The 22,424-nt window shown below is 53.9% G+C and overlaps 1 protein-coding gene across 14 annotated transcripts; it reads left to right on the forward strand.

The window, feature by feature from the left end:
• The first annotated feature begins 905 nt into the window (after positions 1 to 905).
• On the forward strand, positions 906 to 22,259 carry ZNF775 (zinc finger protein 775). 14 transcript variants are annotated; one of them, XM_043871844.1, is made up of 5 exons: positions 1,501 to 1,588; positions 10,939 to 11,010; positions 11,690 to 11,754; positions 12,416 to 12,533; positions 19,974 to 22,259. In XM_043871844.1, exon 5 carries the CDS (start codon positions 19,988 to 19,990, stop codon positions 21,488 to 21,490), a length of 1,503 nt encoding a protein of 500 aa, XP_043727779.1. In that variant the 5' UTR covers positions 1,501 to 1,588; positions 10,939 to 11,010; positions 11,690 to 11,754; positions 12,416 to 12,533; positions 19,974 to 19,987; the 3' UTR covers positions 21,491 to 22,259. The 14 variants fall into 14 exon arrangements, with proteins under 14 accessions (XP_043727767.1, XP_043727766.1, XP_043727768.1 ...); XM_043871838.1 differs by lacking the exon at positions 12,416 to 12,533; XM_043871839.1 differs by lacking the exon at positions 12,416 to 12,533 and having other exon boundaries at positions 19,977 to 22,259.
• Positions 22,260 to 22,424: the final 165 nt, after the last annotated feature.

Consider the following 22,424-nt stretch of genomic DNA (forward strand, 5'->3'; position numbering starts at 1 on the left):
CTGGATAGCAAAATCTTTGGATGCAGGAGTCCCTTCTTTAAATGGCATTGCATTTGCATATAACCTTATGCACTCATGTCCTCTTGTATACTTTAAATTACCTCTAGATTACTTATAATACTTAATGTAAATGCTATATACAGTTGCCTGCGCCCAGGAAAATGCAAATTTTGCTTTTTTTGGAACTTTCTCTTATTTCCTCCTGCATATTTTATTGGGGTGTTGGTTGAATTCATGGATGTGGAATCGGCAGATGTGGAAAGCTGACTGTAACTAGGAAATTATTAACTCTTACAGATGAATAAGTCAAAGTCCAGGGACAGAAAGTATCTTTTGTTAAAAAGAAAACAAAACAGAACAAAACTGCACACGAAGACTGTGGCAAAACATAGAATCTTGGGCTCCGGATTCCTCTTGTGCTATGAGGCTAAAAACAGCTGAGCCCGAGGCAAACGCTTAGTAGACAGTTGCTGACTGATTAGAGTAAGATCCAACGGTTTAACAGTAAGGTTTGTAGGAAGTCTCAGAGTGAGGCCGGCTTTTCTCCGTATCAACCTCATCTCCCAAAGGCGGTTTCTAAGCAGTTCCGGAGAGTGTGCCCGTGGGAGTTTGCCCTAGCTGGCCGGCCCGCTTTGAGCTGGCAGTGAGGAATTTTACTGACTTTATAAAAAAGGAACATTTCCTTCCGATCAGGGTGGGTAGATGAGAAAACCCTCTCTTCTGAAGGACTAAGACCGTGCTTGGCCATCTGAACCCTGCCTCTAAATCAGCAGTCGCACTCCACCCAGGAACGTTAAGTCACTGTTTCCTCAACTGCAGGGCGAGGGGTTGGATTTAATGGTGTCTAAGTCCTCCTGAAAACCCCGGGGTCATTTATCACGCGCCTACGACGTGCCTAGGGCCGCGCGTGTGCGGAGGGCGATATCTCTCTGGTCACACGAGACGCGAACGTCTCTAACACCTGGTGTGCTGTCGTGCAAAGTGCCACCACCATGATACATGTACACTCGAGTGTGAGCGTCGGAGCGGGCTCCGTGTGTCTTTTTTATTTCCTCCAGATCCCGGCACCTAGTGCGGTGCGGCGCGCAGCTGGCGTCGGACCGAGAGTGGCCCAGCGACTGGATCGGTTTCAGAGAGCGCGTCTGCGGGGCAAGTACCGGGAGGGGAGAGCTCGGCGGATGGGAGGAGCGGGTGCTGCGGCACCGTCAGGTCACCAGTCACCCGGCGTCGCCCCCATCCCCCCTTCCCCACTGGGAGACCAGAGCCCTGCGCCCGCCTCGCGGCAAGCGCTTCAAAGTCAGGCTGGGCCGGTGCTGGTTTCACTGGAGGCGGGGTCAGCCGGCCCGCCCCAGCCATTGGCTCTGGAGAACAAAGGGACCGCCCCGCGGGCTTCTCCGATAGGGCTAAACTGGTCATCTGAGAGGCTCAGCCAATTAGACGGCGGGGCGGCCCCGGGGACGGCCGGGCCCGCCAGCCAATGAGGGGCGCGGGCCCGCCCCGCCCGCCCCGGGACTGGCGGGGCCCGGAACGCAGTGCCCAAGTCGCCCCGGGGTGGCAGTTCCCGTTAACCTTAGCCACAAAGTCAAAGGTATTTATTCCCGTCTCCTCCCTCCGAGTCCCTCTGAATCCGGGCGGGGAGGGGCGTGCGGAGGGACGCGCAGTGTCGCGGGCCAGCGCCCGGCTCCTCCCGCGCCGTTTCCACCCAGCCTCGGGCTGGGGGCGGCCTCCGGGGTCCCCCGAGCCCCCCGCCCCTCGCGCTCTCAGTCCCGAACTTTCCCCACCCTCGCACAGCTCCCCGGGAAAAAGGGGCTCGGGTCGTGCGTGGGGAGGGGCTGCAGGCCGGGGCTGAGCTGGAAGCGGGGACGTGAGATCTGGAGAGGCGGGGAGGTGAGCTTGGGGTGGGGAGGACTGCCCCTCGGCCTCCCCTGCCCGCCTCTGGGCGCGCTCTGCCAGAGCCGGTCCCGAGGTTTGGGAGTGATGCCAGCCTCCCCCAGAGACCGAGTTCCTGCAGGGGCGGGAACCCCAGTCCTCGCCGCAGAGTGACACATAGTAGGTGCTTAATAAATGATTAAATGAATGGGCCTGAGCTTGGGGACGAGAACAATGAGAGGGAAGCACCACGGAAATCAGTCGAAGGGGTGTGTGGGTGTGTGTGTGTGTGTAGGGGTCTCCCCGAAACCTCCATTCCAGGAAGACGGGCACAGGAAGCCAAGATCTTAGTGGGGGTGGGGGTCGGCGCTGGGGGTTTCTTCCCTCCTGAAGGTGGAATATATGGAGATGCGGTTGCTCCAGCCCTTTGGGAGCTTGTAGCCGTGGCAGATGTTGGAGGACGGAGCCTGGTGCGTGCTTGGTCCTCCCGACCTGGGATGGGGTGTGGCCAAAGCCCCGAGGCAAGGTGATGGCCAGACTCCACTGTTAGGTGTCCATTTTGGGTCCCAGGGTTCATCTGTAAAATGAAGAGGTTAGAGGGTATTAGTCTCCTTTCAGCTCTAAGGTTCCCTGGTTCAGTGCTTCTAACTTGTTTCTTTTATTTAAATATTCCTTTATTAACATTTTTATTAATGGTTTACAGCATTCTGGACCTTGTGCTGGCTGTTGGGGAGAGAAAGGCTCCCTGTGTTAAGATGTTTACAGTCATGCTGTTGAGGCAAATTATATTTTACACCATGTGGATGGTACTGGGTTGAGTGGGTGCATAGGTTAAATGGAGAAGGTCCTCACTCTGAGCCTGGTGAATCCATACGGGCTTCCTGGTGAAAGTAATCCCTGGTTTGGTCTGGGCAGAGAAGAGTTGGGCAAGGGTATTCCAAGACTGATCACAGGTGTTGCAGACACAGCAAGGTCAGGGAGCTGCATTTGGGGACAATGGGATAGGTTGGTGGTGCAGTGAGAGGTGCTCAGAGGCCAGATTTTAAATGGTCTTGCCACGAAATTTGTAGAAGAACCTGAAAGTACTGGGGACCCGCTGAAGTTTTTAAGCAAAGGAATATCATGTTTAAATTGTAATTTTAGGAAAATTGCTCCGAGTCTGGGTGGCAGATGGATTGGAGAGCAAGGTGAGCGGTAATATGGGTGCTGCTTCCAGGTGAGCTGAAGCTTGTAGCCGTGGCAGATGTTGGAGGTATTAAAATAGCACTAATACGATTTAGTGGCCTGTGGACTGTGAGGGCTGCACTCTGCAGTAGTGAAAGATGATGAGAGTTTTGAGAGGTCTGGAGAGTCCCCCCTGGAGGGGCGAGGGATGCCCAGGGCAAAGTGTAGAGCTGGTCCGTGCACCCCTTGGTGCAAGCTTACCCCCTTGGTGAGGGGTAAGCTGTGGAATCTCAGGTTTCCTAGGATGGGGGTGGCCTGCAGGGAAGTAGCAGGCAAGCTGTGCAGAAGACCTGAGCTCTAACTCATCCAAAAAGGGGGAAACACTCCTTATCCTTGCCAAGCTCCTGTGAAGATAGCGAGGGATGGAAAAGCGTTTATGAATTAAAATGTGATAACTGTTCAAAGTGTTGTTAGCAGCTGGTTTCATCCCTTGCCTTCGGTCAGGTAACTGGGGTCTCCAAACCCTGGCAGGCTCTTGAGTCTTGGACTGGGGGCGGAAGAATATGGGTGCTGCTCTGTCTTCTGAAGGGAGATGGGTGAGCAAAGACTGGCGATGCGGATGCCATGGGCGGGGTCAGGCCTGGGGCAGGGAGGCGGGGCGTGGGACGGTCCCAGCAAAGGTGTGGGCGGGGCGGGTGGAGCAGGAGTCCCCGGAAGGCGGTCCCTTGGGGACTGGTGTGGGGGTTGAACCCAGGACCTCTGGGAGGTGGGCGGGCGTGATGGGATTGGGCAGCTGCCCTGGCCAGCCGTGGACCTGATTCCCAGGGAATGTTGAGGCTGAAGTCCCTAAATTGGGCTATTCCTGTCAGGGCAGCCGTGAGGTACCGTTCTGAGGTCCAGTTGAGGAGCAGGGAGGGGGTGACAGCCATTGAGCGACCTAAAAAGAACTCCTCTTGCACCTCATGAACCTTTCCCCGAGTCCTTTCGCAACGTTTGCCCGCACTGCTTGGGGTAACAATTCTACCCAGAGGACCAAGTGTGATTTCCGTTTGCAGATGGACACACTGGGGCCCAGGGAAGGAGACTGGCTGGTCCAGGGCCATCTGGCTAACCAGAAGTAAGCCGGGTCCCCAGGTCTCAGGCCTCCCGGTCCAGGGCTCCTCCTCCTTCCTACCGCCCGGTCTCTCTGTGGGATGCTGGCCTGCCCCACCCCCTTGCTGCCCGCCTCTGTCCCCTCTCCTGGGACTGAGGACCACGGTGTTTGGGAACCCGAGGCCTGAAGATGCTGGTGTAGGAGGAGGGGAAGAGGGGGCACCTAGAGACCCTAACAGTAGGCATGCAGGGGGACACCTGATCCAGTGGTGAATAGACCCCAGGAAGGAGGGAGGAGCAGGGAAGGCAATGAGACAGGAAGATGGGGTGGGGGCCCTGGAGGGGCTTGGGAGGTGCTGTGGGACTTGTAGAAAGATGCTGGGCGTGCCTGATGCTGGCACGTGGGTTGGAGGTGGGCCTGCAGGTGGGGGTGGAGGTGATGCTCACCAGGTCTGCCTGTCTGTCCTCAGCACGGGGCCCTAGAAAGTGGGAACGGCAGTTACCCTGCCTTTTTGATATCATTTAAAAGCCACTTTTTGGGGATCGATCTGTGTGTCCTCTTCGGTCATAAACTCTGGAGGAGAGGGAGGTACGAGGTCTGGTGGATCCAGGGATGGGAGTTCAGAAAGGGTGCTGATTATCCAGGGGCCAGCCAGAGACCAGGCCTCCTGCATGTGTGGCCTGCCTGGGATCGGCTTTGGAAAAGGGCCTGGGGGCTGTCTCCTGGGAGACAGAGGCTGGATGAGCCCCTTTCCTCCCAGTAGAGTTGGGGTGTGAGGCCCCCGGGCTCGCCTGAGCTGGGCCGGCAGAGCGTCCAAGGCTCTTTAGTCCAGCCCCCTGCCTGGCACTCAGGCCCTGCCCCACTCAGCCCGGAGGAGACCATCCTCCTGGCTCAGCTTCCATCTCCTGGGAGAGGTGGTACCTGGAGCTGCCCTGTGGAGCCTGGCTCCTCAAGCAGCCTTGGCCCTGAGAGCTGTCTGCGCTCTGCTCCCCTGGGAGGCCAGCTCCCGTTGCTGAGCAGAGTGTGGAGTTCCCATGTGGGCTTCGGGGGCCTCTGGAGACTCTGAAGCTGCGTGAAGAGGCCAGTTTAGAGTGAGCTGGCAATGAGGGTATCTGTGGAGAGGGCTCAGAACCTTCAGGTGTGGGTTGTTCTCAGGCCCTGGTGATGGAAGAGAAGAGACGATTTATAGGCTTTTAGGAAGCCGAGTGTTTCCACACCTGCTGTTGGCAGCAAACCCCCATGGCAGGCGTTTTCCGTCACCTTCACCACTGGGAACCCAGGCGGAGAGGAGCAGTCGTTTGCCCAGGGCAGTGGGGCTCGAACTCAGGGCCCCTGATTCTGGGTGCGGGTGTGTGTGGGCCTGAGTAGGGGGCAGCGCTGGGAGTGGACTGCAAGGGGCGGATTTGGAGGCTCAGCTTCCCACAGGAGCGGGCAGCAGCCTGCTGTCGCCTCCTGGCCTGACCCCTCCAGCCTGGCCTTGGGTCTCGGGCTGCCCTGGCCTGCTGGGCACAGCCTCATCTTCTTTCTAGAGCTTTCTGAGCCCTTCCAGCTTCTCTCCACGCTGACTCACGCCGCCCCTGCCCTCAGCTCACCCCACAAGTGACCCAGCAGATGACTCTTCCCTATCCCCGCCATCGCTTCCCGGCTCCCTGTGGCCTCGGGGCCCCCCCGAGTTCCGTTCCTTGGAGCAGTGGACCTGGAGGGCTGGTCGTAGCCCTGTGTCAGCAGGGAGTCATGTTGCTGTTTTCTCCAACAGTGAAAGGATAGTGACTTGTGCTCACGTGGTTCACGGTGGCTCACTTGTATCTCTGTGGATCTGTAGGGGTGTCCATGGGTTTCTTCATATTTCAGCTTCTCTGTACTTTGCATGTGCAGTTTTGCAAGTGTTCTTGTATGTGTGAGTATCTCTGCATTTCTGCATCTTTAAACTCGTGTGTGCTCAGCCATGTTGGATGTGAGATAGGATTGTGTCTGGATGTCTTTGTGTGCACTGAGGGTTCTTATGCCTATGATTGTATTGTATCAGTATCTTGTTAGTTGAAGTATAGTTGACTCACGATGATGTAATTTCTCTTGGACAGCAAAGTGATTCAGTGATACATATATATATATAATGAACTATATATATATATATATATATATGCATGCAGCATGCATATATATACATTATTTCTTTTACTGTTTCCCACTGTGGTTTATCACAGGTTATTGGATATAGTTTCCTGTGCTCTATAGGAGGACCCTGTTTTTTGTTCATCCTCTATATAATAGTCTGCCTCTACTAATCCCAAACTCCCAATCCATCCCTCCCCCGATACCCTCCCCCTTGGCAACCACCTGTGACTGTAACCTTTAAATGAAACGTCCACTGGGATGAACTGAACTCCGTTTCCCAGGCAGAGGACATCATTAGCTCGTCCTGAGGTGTCTGTCATTTGTGATGAAGCCCTGGGGCCAGAGGACCCCCCTCATCAGTCCTCCCAATTTCATGCATTCATTCAGTATAAACCGAGCACCTTCTCCTTCTTGGGCCCAGGCAGGTGGGGACCACCCCCACCCCCACTCCCCGGAGCTTTATATCTCGAGCAGAACTTTGTGAACTTGGAAATCTTCTCTTCCATTGGACGTTATGGTAGCTCTAGCCACATGTGGGCGTTGAGCACTTGAAACGTGGCCAGCATGATTGAGAAACTGAGTTTTTAACTTAACGTATAGACACTTAAATAACCACATGTGAGTACAGAGGGCAAACGCCTGAAAATGAGGTCCTGGCAGCTTCAGGTTTGGTGTATCCCTCACCTTCTCTTAGAGGCAGCGTGGTCCAGGAGAAGGCGCTCTGGCTGGGGTGGGCAGCCACCCACCTGGCCCATCCCAGCTCGTTCAGTTCTTGAGCAAATCGCTTAACGTCTTGGAGCGGAGCCGTGTATCTTTAGAATGAAGCGGATGATGCTTGCTGAGTGCTTGGTACACAGTCCGTCTCCCGGTCCCTACTGAGTCTTGGCTGGCCAGCCCCTCTTCTTCCCAGAGCCAGCTCAGTACTGAGGTGTCCAGGGAAGCCCCCACGCCCACCTCAGTGAGTGAGGTAAGGACAGACAGGGTCTGTGTGTCCCCGGAGGACTCTGAGAGTGCACTGTCAGGGTGGAGGCTGGCTGGCCCATCCCCAGCTAAATGCTGGCCTGCGCTTCTCCCTGGCGGTCTTGACTGCTGGTATGAGGGCAGGGGGGCAGTCAGCTTGATGGGGAGGGTACCTTGAGAAGACCGCCCCCTGTCCACCGTTTCCCATGGGGAGGGGCTCTGAGCAGAAGCGAGCAGTGGCCAAGGACGAGGACCTGGGTGTGGCCCTGGGGGGAGCCAGCCTGGGAGCTGGGCTTTGGCCGGAGTGTGGGCAATGCCACCCCAGAAGCCTCAGTTCCCGGTGGAGGGCACGTGGCCAATCCTGTTCCACTGGTGACAAAGGCCACACGAGGTGCCATCTGCTTCTTCCCCACCTGGGACCTGAGTCTGAAGAGAGCTGTCCTGGCCTGGTGGGAAAGATCCAGGGCCCTGAGATCAGGAGGATGTGGCGGGGTAGCCTGGATGTATCCCTGCTTTGACCCTTCTGGCCCATGGGCTTTGTCCACCCCCTGGCCGCTGTGCACCTCCCCCTCCTCAAATTCCCACTGAGCCCAAAGCTCCTCTGTTTCCTCCCCTCCCCTCCCAGATTGCAGCCCCTGCTGTGGACCACGGTCCCGATTCGTGTGGCCTGGCGGTTGTCATGGCAGCTGCCCAAGAGGCCTTCCCATCCCGGGGCTCTCATCCCCACAGGGGCCTGACCCAGAGCCGGGACTGGGAAGGGGGAGGTGACAGGGCCCTGTACTGAGACCTGGCCCTGGTGGGTGTCCCGGCCTCCGTGGGAGCTGCCAGGCAGGGAGGGGAGAGGTCATCGGAGGCCAGAGTCGGGGCGCTGGTGGATGGGGACCAGCCTCCCCACGGCCGGGGTGTTCTGCTCGCCAGGTCCCTGGGCTTGTCTCCCTCCAGCCAGCTGAGCGATGTGTCTCGTGGTTGAGAAGGGGCGGGCAGTGCCATGTGGCCGGGCAGGGTGTGCCGTGGCCTGGCCGTCCTGGAAGAACACCGCTACACACTGGGCCCTTCCGAGGTCTGGCCGTCTCAAGGGTTTGCCTGCAGGACTCCTGTTGGCCTGGGTTCCAGCCACATCCCCCCTGAGCACGCAGGTGGAGGCGGTCCCCCAAGACACAGCCCCTGGCCCTGCGCCTGTCCCCTGTGCCTGTCCTCCTGTGCCCTGCCCTCTCCTTTGTCCCTTCTTCACCTCGGCCCATGAGGGTCCCTTCCTTCCATTTCCACTTCTGGTCTTTGTTGGACCATGAGCAGTTTGGTGACACTCCGTAGACTGGTCACCAAGAATCGAAGCCCTTCTGCCATCTGAGATGATTTTGAGTTCCTGGATATCTCCTAAGACAGAACGGATCAACCAGGACATATTTGATTTGGCTGTAAAGACCTCAGTTGTGTTGTGTAGGAGTTTCATAAATGAAGCCAAGACCCACCCGCTGTCCTTGTCCTGAATTGTGGCCCGAGCCTCCATCCTCCATCTGAGATTCCCTGTGTTCAGGTGACCTCCCCGTCACCAGCCTTCTGAATCTCCTTGGGCAGACGTTGACTCTCCAGTTGGTGAGAGGCTGCCCCACAGTGTGGGATGTAGAGTAACCTGGAGGGAAGAGGTGGTGCTAAGGCAGGCGCACCAGCATCCATCAGGGGCCCTGAGGGGGTCTTTCTCTTGCCCTCCTTTGCGGCCCTCTTTCTTCTGCACCCCAGGCAGGTTTCAGCATCTCTGAGAACCCACAGCTGGAGTACGTAACAGACCCGTGTCAGGGAAAATGGAGTTAAAAACAAAATCTCCTTCCTACCCTGGAAAGGTCTGCACCAAGATAGAAGGGAAAGAAAACAGTTTTGTTAGTGGATAAGCATTAAGCCAGCAAGATGCACGTTATGGGTGATGTGCTGAGACGGCAAAGACAGAAATGTCATAGCCCAGCAGATGCGACCCCACTACATACAGGTTCTTGAGGGAAAGTGTAACCGGTTCTGGGTGAAGGGACCTGATAACACCATTCATCACACAGAGTTTGCCCTACATTCACCTGGAATTGGCGGCCACCCGGGAGAGCTAACTGCCTTCATGCAAAGGAAGCACACACTTCCTGGATCTCGGTGACGATGGGAGGAGGCTTGCAGCTTGGAGCTGCTGAGTTAGGCTCCCACCTCCCACGGTAGGGGACACTGGCTGCTGTTCCCTTGATGTTTGCGCTTCAAAAAGATGGCTCCCAGGTCCTTGAGAAAGGGTCCTGGCAAGACACTTCATGAACTTTTCAAAAGATTTACATATACCTCGAAGGGACAGAGAGAGGGCTTCCAGTTAAAAGTTTTTTCTAAAGAAAATGGAAGAAAGGGGAGGGAGTCTCTTTCCCTTTTCTCAGTAGGGAGAGAGACTTTTCTATCAGATTTGTGTTTCCCTGACACCCCTGGCCCCCTGCTCAGATTCCCAGCCTGGGTCCCTGCCCTGGAGTAGGTGCTGGGAGGGGAGAGGACTTGGGAGAGAGAAGCGGGGAGGCTATCCGGGGCCTGAGGTGCAGAGCAAGAGGGGTCTGGGGCCCCTGTGCCTGAGTGGTGGCCAGGCCCTGGTGTGTGGGGCAGAGGCTGGGGCCCATTGGGAGTGCAGGGGGGCCAAGAGGGGTACTGGCGCAGGAAATGAGATCCATGTCCTCAGGAGGGCCTGCCCACAGCACCACGGGGCAGCTGCCGCACCTCTGAGTGCCCACAGCTGGCCGCCTGTTGGTGCCACACACCACTGTTTGGTGCCAGCCCCTGTCGGATGGCGGAAGTGTCGGGGAGGAATGGGAGGTGGAGCCAGTGTTGTGATTGTACACAGGGTCTCCAGGGAAGACCACTCAGAGCAGGTGACCTTTGGGCCTGGAAGGGGCAGTGGCCACACAGGGACCTGGGAAGGGGGCGGCACCCCAGGCAGAGGCGACAGAGCAGCAGGACCCCGTCCTGATCGTGTTCCAGGCACCAGATGAGCCAGTTGGGAGATGCTCCAAAGACCCAAGCTTAATGCTCACCGTGAGCCCGGAGTGGTGGGTGAGGGACCAGGCCTCTGGGATGGTCCCCCACCCCGGGGCTGGGAGCGGGGGATGGCAGGGAGGCCCTGGGAGGGTTTTTCACTGGGACATGGACAGGAGCTTTGAAGGACAGAGGGCTGGTGATTTTGGAGGGACAGTTCTGACCACCCCCCCGCCAGGGTGTCCTTGCGCCCACGAGGGGGCATCTCTAGACTTATTTGAGTTTCCTGGTTCTCATGTGTGGCCTCCTGCACGCCTCACCCCGCAGGTGTTGAGAGTGTGGGCATCAGGCTCTGGCCTGGGGGTCAGAAGCCCCAGGACCCTGACCAGCTCTGCCGTCTGGCCACCTCCGTGAGTGGGTGCATGTCGGGGGGCTCAGGTTTTCTTTAGAAAGTGGGAATTGTACACATTTTACTTGCTGAGCAGGTATATCTATGTGCTCTGAAAATTCCTGCGTGTTTCAACAGAAGCCATAGGTAGAGAGACGTCAAAGAGAGGGACTGAGGACTTCCCTGCTGGTCCAGTGGCTAAGACTCCACGCTTCCACTGCAGGGGGCACGGGTTGCATCCCTGGTTGGGGAATTAAGATCCCATATGCTGTGTGATGTGGCCAAAATTTAAAAAAAAAGGGGGACTGCTCTGTGTGAGGTCCATTTGTCTCAGGCCAACCCTCTTCTGCTTCCATCCCACCCACAGGCGGCCAGGCAGGGAGCTGGGCTGATGCAGACGGGCCTCTGGGGATGGAGAATGGCCTGGTTGGCGGCACAGGTAAGAGCAGGTGGGCAGGTGTGAGCCCTCCGCAGCCTCCTCCCCAGCCCCGTCCTTCTGCAGCTGAGCGGGGCTTGCTGGTGGCCAGTAGACCCACAGTGTAGGACCAGGACACCAGGGTCACGTGAAAGGATGGAGCAAACACAGAATTGGGGGCTAAGAGCTGGGCAAGCCCAGCCCCTGCTTGCCAGGCTGGGGCGCAGACACACACACCACACCACACCACACACACACACACAGACACACACACACACACACACACACACACACACCAGTGCTCTGGAGAGGACACGTGGTTAGAACAATCAAGCCCTGCTGTCTGTCTGTCAGGAGCGCGTTTCCAGTTCCGTCCATGAAAGCTTTCTGGGTCTGTCTCAGCTGATGCACTCAGAGGTGGTGGGGAAACACAGCAGTTAGTCCTGGTGTCTCCCGGGCAGGGGGCGGGCGCCACTGAGAGTGGGAAGTGCCCTCTGGAGACCCCTCCCCAGCTGCCCGCTTCCTGCTTCCAGGATGAAGCAGTCCCGGGCCCTAGACCCTCTCTCCCAGCCTCTGCAGCAGGCCCTGCAGAGGGTGCGGCTGGGCCGATGGGAGCTCTGAGCCCAGGAGAGGGGACGGGACCTGGGCGCTCTGCCCCTCGTGGGCACAGTGACCAGGTTTCCTTATCTCCTGTTCCCTCCAGGGGAGTTGCCCCGAAGGCCCCAGAGCAGCCCCCGCCCCCAGGACAGTCACTACGGTGGACCTAAGGTGAGACAAAAATCAGGCAACAGAATAAGAAAGAAACAAAACACCGGCTCACAGGGGCCAGTATGCTCCATGACACGCCGCTGTTCTGAGACTGAGTCCTGACACCGGGCAGTGAGCAGAGCCACCCACTTCCCAGGCTGTCACTGTGAATGCTGAGAGCACTCGGGGGTGTGTGTGTGTGTGTGTGTGTGTGTGTGTGTGTGTGTGTGTATGTGTGTGTGTGTGTGTGTGTTATGCTGACATTATGGCAGTTCCAGGAAAACCCACTTCCCAGGCTGTCACTGTGAATGCTGAGAGCACTCGGGGGGAGGGTGTGTGTGTGCAAATTTTAATTTTTTTAACACCAAAAACATTCTGCATTGGGGTATAGCCAATTAACAATGTTGTGATAGGTTCAGGTACAGTGAAGGGACTCAGCCATACAGATACATGTCAAACCTCCCTCGCATGCAGGCTGGCACATAACATGGAGCAGAGTTCCATGTGCTGCTCAGCAGGTCTTAGTTGGTCGTCCATTTTAAATATAGCAGTGTGTCCATGACCTTCCCCAAAGTCCCCAACTGTCCCTGCAGGACCCTTTTGCCCACATAAACTCATAAGGGGGATCCTAATTCAGACACGAGCAGTGGGCTCCACCAGGCTTTCTCTGTCCATATGGCAGCTCCACCACCAGGAAGAGGCGGAAAAACCCCGGGGCCTGGGGACCCCTCGGCCGCAGCCTTCCAGGCTCCCGTGCCTGCTGGCCAGGCTGAAGGAATGACTCTTCTGGACAGCTGAAGGTTTCAACATAATTGAGACTTTACCTCTTTTAAGTACCCTTTACTTTTTTATTTGTATTTGAATGTATTTTTAATACATTTGTGGTAAAACATAGGTAACATGAAATCTACCCCTTTACCCACCTTGAAGGGTACAGTTCAGTGACACGAAGCACATTCACGTAAAGGCACAGCATCATCACCATTCATTTCCCGAAGTGTCCCGTAACGTCAGAACCTGTACCCACGAAGCAACAGCCCTCCGTTCCTTTCTGTTTCTTCTGAACCATGGAGACATTTTAAAAATGATGCTTCTTTATGCTGACTGAGGAGCAGTACCCTGGGAACCGGCAGGCGGAGGCCTGTTTCCCTCTGTGTCAGTGTCTGATCCCTAGAGGAAGGTGCCCGGGATGGTCGAAGTCACGGGTCCACACCCGCCATCCCGTGCTTCCTGGCCTCCCCACACAATTCAGCCACGTATACCCAGCTGGGCCCTGGAGCAGTGGATGGAGGTATCCTCTGGGCTTTCAGGCTCCACTATACATCTGGCTGGGAGGGTGAGCCTTCCGAGGCATCAGTCAAACATGATTGGATGTCAGGCCAGGTTTAATCAGGGAAAGGCAGTGGTTTTTGTGGGGTTCTGGGGGCATTCGTGGGCTTCCCTGGCGGTGCGGTGGTAAAGAATCTGCCAGCCAAACAGGAGATGGGGGTTTGATCTCCTGGAGAAGGAAGTGGCAACCCACTCCAGTATTCTTGCCTGGGAAATCCCATGAACAGAGGAGCCTGACAGGCTACAGTCCTTGGGGTTGCAAAGAGCTGGACACGACTTAGCGACTGAGCAGGCACGCGTGGGGGCATTCATGGGCGCCTCGTCACTTGGGCACAGCAGTGCCCCTCTGACCTGACTGTATTTGGGATTCACTACCCGACCACCATCTGGACAGCTGGGCCTGTCAAAGACGTCCACTGGCCAACAAGTCAGTGCATCTAAGGGAATGTTTTTATAATCGATGAAACTCATTACACATGCATTTTTGATTGCTGCCAGTATACAATTTAAATCACTGCTTTCATTTTCAAATTACTACTCCTGATAAAATGATTTCTCACAACCAGCACCTGGGGAGGACCCATGGCATTGTTTTGCCAGGAGGAAAGTTGGCCCCTTATGGGTGCTTTCTGTAAGGGAACCCCCACTTGCCTCCCCCAACCCCCCCACCCCCCGCCCCGGGTCACCACATTGGTTTCTATGCTCTCATGGGGCCAGTGAGGCTGTGGAGTGGAGCAGAGCTCTTTGGTCTCAGAACTAAAGGCCACTGGATCAGAGGGAAGGTTTTCTCTTTATTTCCTAAGATAGTTAAGATTTACAAACTATAATGTTTGAATTTTTATGACAATACTCAAATAGCACGTACAAGGTGCAAGTCCCCCTTGCCTGTCCATCTAGTCCTGCTATGGTCCATATCACCCGCCAGGTGACCACCATCTTGGGTTTGGTGTGAACTGGCCTGGATTGAGCATGTGAATATACACAGAGAAGCATGGCTTTATTTTCCATAAATTGGAGCAGACTTCTGATACTGATTTTCAATGTGCTTTTTTTTTTTTTGGTGTTGTTGTTGTTTGTTTTCTCTTAAAATCTTTTGAAATCTTTTCATATTAGCATTTATAGCTCTTTTCAGTCTCTATACAGTTCTCCACATTATGAAGGGAGTGAACATTGTATTAGATTATTGTTGACAGGTAATTTGGTTGTTATCCTCCTTTTCACTTATTACAAACAGCGCTTCAGTGAATATACTTGGACATTCCTCTTTGGACTTGCATGTATTTATTAGGATCAGTACCTATTGTGAAATTACTGGGTGGAAGAGGTGAAGGATTGTTGTTCTTCACTTGCTCAGTCAGTGTATCACTCAGTCGCGTCTGACTCTTTGCAACCCCATGGGCTGCAGCACACCAGCTTCCCTGTCCTTCACCATCCCCTGGAGTTTGCTCACACTCACGTCTATTTAGTCAGTGATGCCATCCAACCATCTCATCCTCTGTCATCCCCTTCTCCTCCTGCCTTCACTCTTTCCCAGCATCAGGGTCTTTTCCAATGAGTCAGCTCTTGGCATCAGGTGGCCAAAGTATTGGAGCTTCGGCATCAGTCCTTCCAATGAAAATTCAGGGTTGATTTTCTTTAGGATGGACTGGTTTGATCTCCTTGCAGTCCAAGGGCTCTCAAGAGTCTTCTCCAACACCACAGTTCAAAAGCATCAATTCTTCAGTGCTCAGCTTTTTGTTCAACATGACAGAAAGATAGAACACATTTATAATTTTAATAAGCACTGTCAAGTTATCCTCAAAGAGTCTGAATTCATTTATGCCTCCAGCATATCCGTGTTGTACTTATCCTCCTGTGTAGTTTCCATGTGTATCATGAAGTCAGGATATTATCAATTTCTTCAATATTTGCTGGTGTGATGGGTAAAGAGATGCTACACAGTTATTTGGCACTTTGCTAATTACTAGTGATGGTGAGCCTCTTTTCATCCATCTATAGGGGTCCTTTATATAAGTGAAAGTCATTCAGTTGTGCCCAACACTTTGCGACCCCATGGACTATACAGTCTATGGAATTCTCCAGGCCAGAATACTAGAGTGGGTAACCTATCCCTTCTCCAGGGGCTCTTCCCAAGCCAGGAATCAAATGGGGTCTCTTGCATTGCAGGTGGATTCTTCACCGAGTTATCAGGGAAACCCCCTTGGTCTATTAATATTAATCCTTGGTCTACTATATATCTGCATATGTGTTCTCCTAGACATGTGCTGGGAGAAGGCAATGGCACCCCACTCCAGTACTCTTGCCTTGAAAATCCCATGGACGGAGGAGCCTGGTAGGCTGCAGTCCAAGGGGTTGCAAAGAGTTGGACACGACTGAGCGACTTCAGTTTCACCTTTCACTTTCATGCATTGGAGGAGGAAATGGCAACCCACTCCAGTGTTCTTGCCTGGAGAATCCCAGGGACGGGGGAGCCTGGTGGGCTGCTGTCTATGGGGTCGCACAGAGTCGGACACGACTGAAACGATTTAGCAGCAGCAGCAGACATGTGCTATCCAGTAGGTGGCCAATAGCCACATGTGGTTATTTAAATGTAAGTTAATTTAAATGAAAGAAAAGAAGTTCAGGGCCTCGGCTGTACTCGCTGCATTTCCAGTGCTCTGGAACCATGTGTGGCTAGAGGCCACATGTATTGGGCAGCTTGGATGCAACAAAGCATTTTCACTCTTGTGGAAAGCTCTGTTGGGAAAGGCCGCCCCAAATGATCATTTCTACTTTACTCATGTGTGGGACTTTTGTCATACAAGTGTTTTAAATTTATTTTTTATGTTTTGCATCCTATTTAAGAAGGTTTTCAATTACCTCTGGATTCTAAACAAATTCTCCTAATTCTTCTACGATGTGTATTTGCTTCTTTTAAACCAGCACTTAAATCCATCTGGAACTGATTTTTATAAACTGTATGAACTGGAAACGTAACTTGAATATTTTCCCCAAATAATTAGTTTGTCCTAAACTGATGGATAGGCCAGCCTTTCACTGTTGACTTGGAATGCTACTGTGTATATTGCTACCGTGTATCACTTATCAAATGTTTCTGTTCTCTTGATTTATCTGTTGGTTATGTGTATTCAACATTTATAATTGTTTTTAGTTGGTTTTTTTTAATTTTTTGGGTGGGTGAGACCCTCACTCACAGCCTCACTTTACCTGGCTCACTATGGAGCAGCCATATCAATAACAACTGCATCTGTCAAGACTTTTTAAAAATGGACTTCATTTTTTAGAGCAGTGTCATGTTTATAGGAGAAAATGCAGAAAGTTCAGGGAGTGCCCTATGCCCCCTCTCTCCAGTTTCTCCTATTAAAAAAAAAATTTTTTTTTAAGATTCTTTTTTTTTTTTAATGTGGACCATCTTTCGAGTCTTTATTGAATTTGTTACAGTATTGCTTCTGTTTTATGTTTTGGTGTTTTGGCCATGAGGCATATGGGATCATAGCTCCCCAGGAACTGAACTTGCACCCCTTGCATTGGAAGGTAAAGTCCTAACCCCTGGACTGCTAGGGAAGTCCCCATTTTCTCCCATTATCAACATTTTGCATTGAGTGGTGCATTTGCTACAACTGATGAACCTTTGTTAATACATTTTTATTACATAAAGTCCATAGTTTGCATTAGGGTTCACTCTTTATGTTGTGCATTCTGTGGATAAATGCTTAACGTCCTATACCCACCACTATAGTATCATATGGAGCAGGTTCACTGCCCTAAAAATCCTCTGTGCTCTGCCTCCTTCATTCCTTCCCCCAGATCCTTCAACCCCTGGCAACCACTGATCTCTCTTTTTACTGTCTTCATAGTTTTGCCTTTCCAGAATGTCATATAGTTGGAGTCATACGTGTACCTTTTCAGATTGGTTTCTTTCACTTAGTAATATGCATTTACATTTCCTCCATGTCTTTCCATGGCTTGAGAGCTCATTTCTTTCTATTGCTGAATAATACCCCATTGTACGGCATACCACTGTTTATCCATCCCCCCACTGAAGGACATCTCTTAGATGCTTCCAGGTTTTGACTGTTACAAATAAAGCTGCTATAAACATCTGTTGGCAGGTTTTTTTGTGTGGACCTAAGTTTTCAACTCCTTTGGGTAAATATACAGGAGAATGATTTGCTGGATTGTGTTGTAAGGATATATTTAGTTTTGTAAGAAGCTGACAACACTGTCTTCCAAAGTGGCTGTACCATTTTGCATTCCTGCTAGCAGTGAATGAGAGTTCCTGTTGCTTCACATCCTTGTTAGCATTTGGTATTGTTGGGGTTTTGGATTTTAGCCATTCTAACAGGTGTGCAGTGATAGTATTGTAGCTTTTAATGTTGCATGAGCCAAATTCTTCCTTGATCATTTTTAGAATTTGTGGGTGATTTACTACACAGTAAATTTTATAATTTACTTAATTAAGATTATACTGAATTTGAACATTGGTTTGGAGTGAAAAGCTTCTTATCTAGAAATATGATGTACCTGTTCTTTTATTTACATTTTTATTCATTCAATAAAGTAATAGTTTTCTTTATGTTTTGTTTATAAATTAGGTATACTTACAGTTATTTTATTGCAATTTTAAAAAGTTATAATTTTAATGTTTTTTAAGCTGGTAGTTTTGCTGAAACTTTTTATTTCTAATACAAACTTCAGTGGATTCTCATGTAAATGATAGTTATAGGTTAATGATAATCAGCAAATGACAGTTTTCTCTTAATCTCCAATATTTATATGTATCTTTCTTTTTTCTCCTTGTCCTCACTGGAATAGGCTTCTAATCTTTTGCCTTCGGTTATTACATTTGCTACAGTTTCTAGTGCAGCTCCTTTGTTTATTTCAGGAAATTTCCTTATGTTCTTAGTTTGCTAAGAGCCTTCTTCCTTTCTTTTTTCTTTTTCCCTCCCTCCCTTCCTCCTCCTAACTTCCTCTCCTCCTTCTTTTCCTCCAGAAATGATGTTGAATTTTATTATGCACCTTTCTCACCTCTATTGAAATGGTATAAGGTGTTTAATATTTAAAAAGTCAGTGTCATGAACTGTGTTGAGTCATCTTTGTTTTCCTGGGGAAGATCCAGCAAAGTCATGAAATGGTTGTTCTCTTAACATTGCCAAACTGGCTTTGCCAGTATTTTTGCTTGTTTGTTTTTTTACCTCTACTCTCAAAGAATGATAAACCTGTAATTTCCTGCCTACCCAACGCTTGCCTTGTTTTGGGTCATGTATCATGTAAGCTTCCAGCACATCCCCCCCCACACCCCCAGCCCCCCACCCCCCTGCCTGCCTAGTCATGGTCATGGTCTGTGTAAGCTGGGAATAGTGCTTCCCTTGAAGTTTTAGTAGAGCTTGTTTGTACAGTTAAGTGACCTGTTGCCCATTTTTGAGGTTCACTTTAGCTTTCTTTTCAGTCTCTTCTATGTTTATGCAGACACGGTTTCTACCTCCTCGAGTCAGTTCTGTTAATTTATTTTCTCACCAAATCATCCGTTTTACATAGGTTTTTCAAATTGATATGTCTATACATAGGTTTTTGGGATTTATCAGAATCCTTTTTATATCTTTATGTTCCCTTTATCCTGTAATCTCTGCTTTCATCTGTGTTAATTCTTTCCTCTTACTTCCTTTGGGTTTACGTCATTGTCTTTTTAACATGGGCACCTGTTGTTTAGGGTTTCTCTCCTTTGTTCACAGTTGTTTTTTTTTCAACTTTTTTGGGTTTTTTTTTGGCTGCACAGCATGTGGAGTCTTAGTTCCCTGACTGGGGATCAAACCCACATCTGCTGCTGTGGAAGCATGGAGTCCTAACTACTGGACTGCCGGGGCAGTCCCTGCTTCATCTATTTTTATAGGCCATAAATTTTTTTATTGACATATAACACACAGAAAAGTGCACAGGTCTTGGGCTCTATAAATTCTCAAAGTGAGCATGCCTATGTAACCAGCACCCAGATCCATAAGGAGAATATATCCACCCCAGAAGTGCCCCGGGCCCCCTTCCAACCACAGCACCCTCTGTCAGGGGCATTACTCTTAACTCTAACTCATCCTTTAGTTGCCAGCTTTTGACCTCTGTATAAATGGAATTCAGATAGCCTGTATATGTAGTGTCTGTAGCAGACCTTTTCCATCATGGCTTATGTCCAGGAGCCTGGAAGCAAAGTTCCCAGCAGACCTGAGTCTGCTCTAAGGGGCAGATTAGTGACAGACTGTGCCGCGGGTGTGTAGGCTTCCTTTAGTACAAGGATGAGGCAACACTTGAACTGTTCTGGGTGCTGAGAGCTTTCTGGCTGGCTTTCTTGTTCTTGGTTTTGTTGAAGAAAGGAGAAGCTGCCAAGCAGGTGAGGTGATCATGCACCACAGCTGCTGCCTGGGAGCTGCCTGGCAGTGATGCCGGGCTTGGTTGCCCAACCTCTGGGGGACTGGGCATGCACTCACCCAGCAAGCGCCCAGCACGTCCATCCTCTTAGGATGAAAACAAGATGTTTTGAAACTTGGCCACGTTCCGCTTGCTCCCGGGGTCGGAAGACTCCCCTGGATTGGCTTCTTTATCTTCTTTGCGTCTCCTGGCCCTCAGGGTAGAGGAGGCGGGCAGCAACGTGCTTGGCATCTGCAACACTCACCGTTTCTTTTTTCTCTGCCCTCCTGCACACTCCTCTGACTGTATTGTCCTTCCCACCCTCCCTGCTCTCTCCTTTGCCCCATTGCCTCTTCTCCCTTTACTATATTCCGTCTGCATCCTTTTCTGCCCCGTTTTCTGCCCCGCCCTGCCCCCCTGATACTCCCTGCCCCCCACCCGCCCTTTGCCTCCACCCTAGGGGCACAGCACCCACCGAACGACTCTCCCTGACCTCTCTCCCTTTCCCCTGGCAGCAGATGGGCTGGTGATGAAGATCAAGCAGGAGACGCCCGAGTGGCTGCTGCAGACGCAGGCCGAGCTTTCGCAGAAGGATAAGGAGAACATTTTCCGGCGCCGTCGGGTGCCCGCGCCATGCCAGACGGCGGCGAGGAAGCCTCGAGCCTGGGGGCGCCCGGACGAGACAGGGGGTCCAAGATGGGCCCCTCCCCCTGAGCAGGACGTGGGGCCGGCAGGCCAGGCTCCGGGGGCGGCTCCCGGCCCCCGGAGCCCGGCTCTTCCTGCCGGCGAGGGTCACTTTGTGTGCCCGGACTGCGGTAAGAGGTTCAGCTGGTGGTCGTCGCTGAAGATCCACCAGCGCACGCACACGGGCGAGAAGCCGTACCCGTGCGGCAAGTGTGGCAAGAGCTTCAGCCAGAAGCCCAACCTGGCGCGCCACCAAAGGCACCACACGGGCGAGCGGCCTTTCTGCTGCCCCGAGTGCGCCCGGCGCTTCAGCCAGAAGCAGCACCTGCTCAAGCACCAGAAGACCCACTCCCGGCCCGCCACCCACCCGTGCCCTGAGTGCGCTCGCTGCTTCCGCCACCAGGTGGGCCTCCGCATCCACCAGCGTGCGCACGCGCGGGACCGCCAGGGTGCCCGCGCCGGGCTGCCGGCACTGCGGCGGAACGCCGCGGCACCCCGGAGCCGGCGCCCGCGGCCGGGGCCCCAGCGGGGCCGCCCCGAGTGGGCCTGGCTGGGGCTCGGCCAGGGCTGGTGGCGCCCTCCCGGGGCCCGGCCCGCCGCCCCCGGCGAGCCGCGCCAGTTCATCTGCAACGAGTGCGGCAAGAGCTTCACGTGGTGGTCGTCGCTGAACATCCACCAGCGCATCCACACGGGCGAGCGGCCCTACCCCTGCCCCGAGTGCGGCCGCCGCTTCAGCCAGAAGCCCAACCTGACCCGCCACCTGCGCAACCACACGGGCGAGCGGCCGCACCCCTGCGCGCACTGCGGCCGCCGCTTCCGCCAGAAGCAGCACCTGCTGAAGCACCAGCGCACGCACCAGCCTGGCGCCCGGGCCGCGCCCCGCCCCGGCCGCGCCGCACTGCGAGCCCACCCGCGCGCGCGCTCCGCGGCGGCTGCCGTCCCGCCACCCGCCCAGGCCGTACCTGGCCTGTCACCGCCGCCCCGGGGCCCCTCGCCCGCCCGGGGACCCGGGGACCTGCCGTGGGGCCGGGCGCGGCCCGGGGCGCCGGGCGAGCCGCGCCAGTTCATCTGCAACGAGTGCGGCAAGAGCTTCTCGTGGTGGTCGGCGCTCACCATCCACCAGCGCATCCACACTGGCGAGCGGCCCTACCCCTGCCCCGAGTGCGGCCGTCGCTTCAGCCAGAAGCCCAACCTGACGCGCCACCGGCGCAACCACACGGGCGAGCGGCCCTACTTGTGCGCCTCCTGCGGCCGCGGCTTCAGCCAGAAGCAGCACCTCCTCAAGCACCAGCGCGTTCACCTGGGGGCTCTGGCGCCCACCATCAGCGCCAGGGGAGACGCGCTCTAGTGCGGCTGGACCCACGCAGGCCCGTGGGCGGGGTGGGAGGAGGCTTGCCTGGTGCGTGTGGGCGAGTAACCAGGAATGATGGCGCTTAGAACTGCAGGGGCTGAGACCCTCTCCAAAGGTGCCTTCCTCAAGGCTCCGAGACCTGACTACAGATCCCAGGAGCCTCCCAAAAGGGGAAAGGGAAAAGCCCGGGGAAGGGCCGAAGGCAGAAATATCACATCCCGCACTGTGGAGCCTGGACGTGTCCTTCCTTGGAGGTGACCCCAGCTCTCAAGCATTGCATGAGGGAGCTGTTGGAGGCCCTGGGTGAGATGGCCCAGATCTGGGCTGGTCAGCTGTGGCCGTCCAGGGTCCATCCCTTGGGGGGGGCGGGGGGGGGGGCGGTGAGTCTCAACAGACTGAGAGATACCCAGATGGGAGCTAGAAGCTGCAGCTGGGGAGGGGCGAGCATGTCCCCAGTGTGAGGCCAGTGCCCAGCACTTAATGGCCACTCATGTGTTAGGAAGGCGTGAACGGCTTGATGACCCTCAACCCCGAGTGCCCCACTGCCCTGGGTGCTATCGTGGGCGGCCTGACCCTAGGACTGCGGTGTGTGTGTGTGACGGTCACGGCTGGGACTCGGAGGGTGGTCTCACTGGGGTTTGGTTCCTTGAGGAGGGCCCTGCAGAGGGAGGGTGCCCAGCGTGCTGCTCCTGCTTGGTGGGAGCTGCCTGGGACCCTTATTGATGCCGATGTCGCAGAAGAGAGAAATGAAGGACTGACTGCCTCACGTGGTCTCCTTGTCCTTTCTAAGCTGCCCTCCTGAACTCTGGGTCCGTGTGTGCTGGGAGGGATCCATTTGTTCCCCACCCCGGCTGGGGGCAGCCAGTCCCAGTGGCCAGTTCTTGCTGGGGGTGGAGGGCAGGATTCTCTTCCCCCTTTCCCTCTCCAAGAC

Source organism: Cervus elaphus, chromosome 18, assembly GCF_910594005.1.
Source record: "Cervus elaphus chromosome 18, mCerEla1.1, whole genome shotgun sequence".
NCBI lineage: Eukaryota > Metazoa > Chordata > Mammalia > Artiodactyla > Cervidae > Cervus > Cervus elaphus.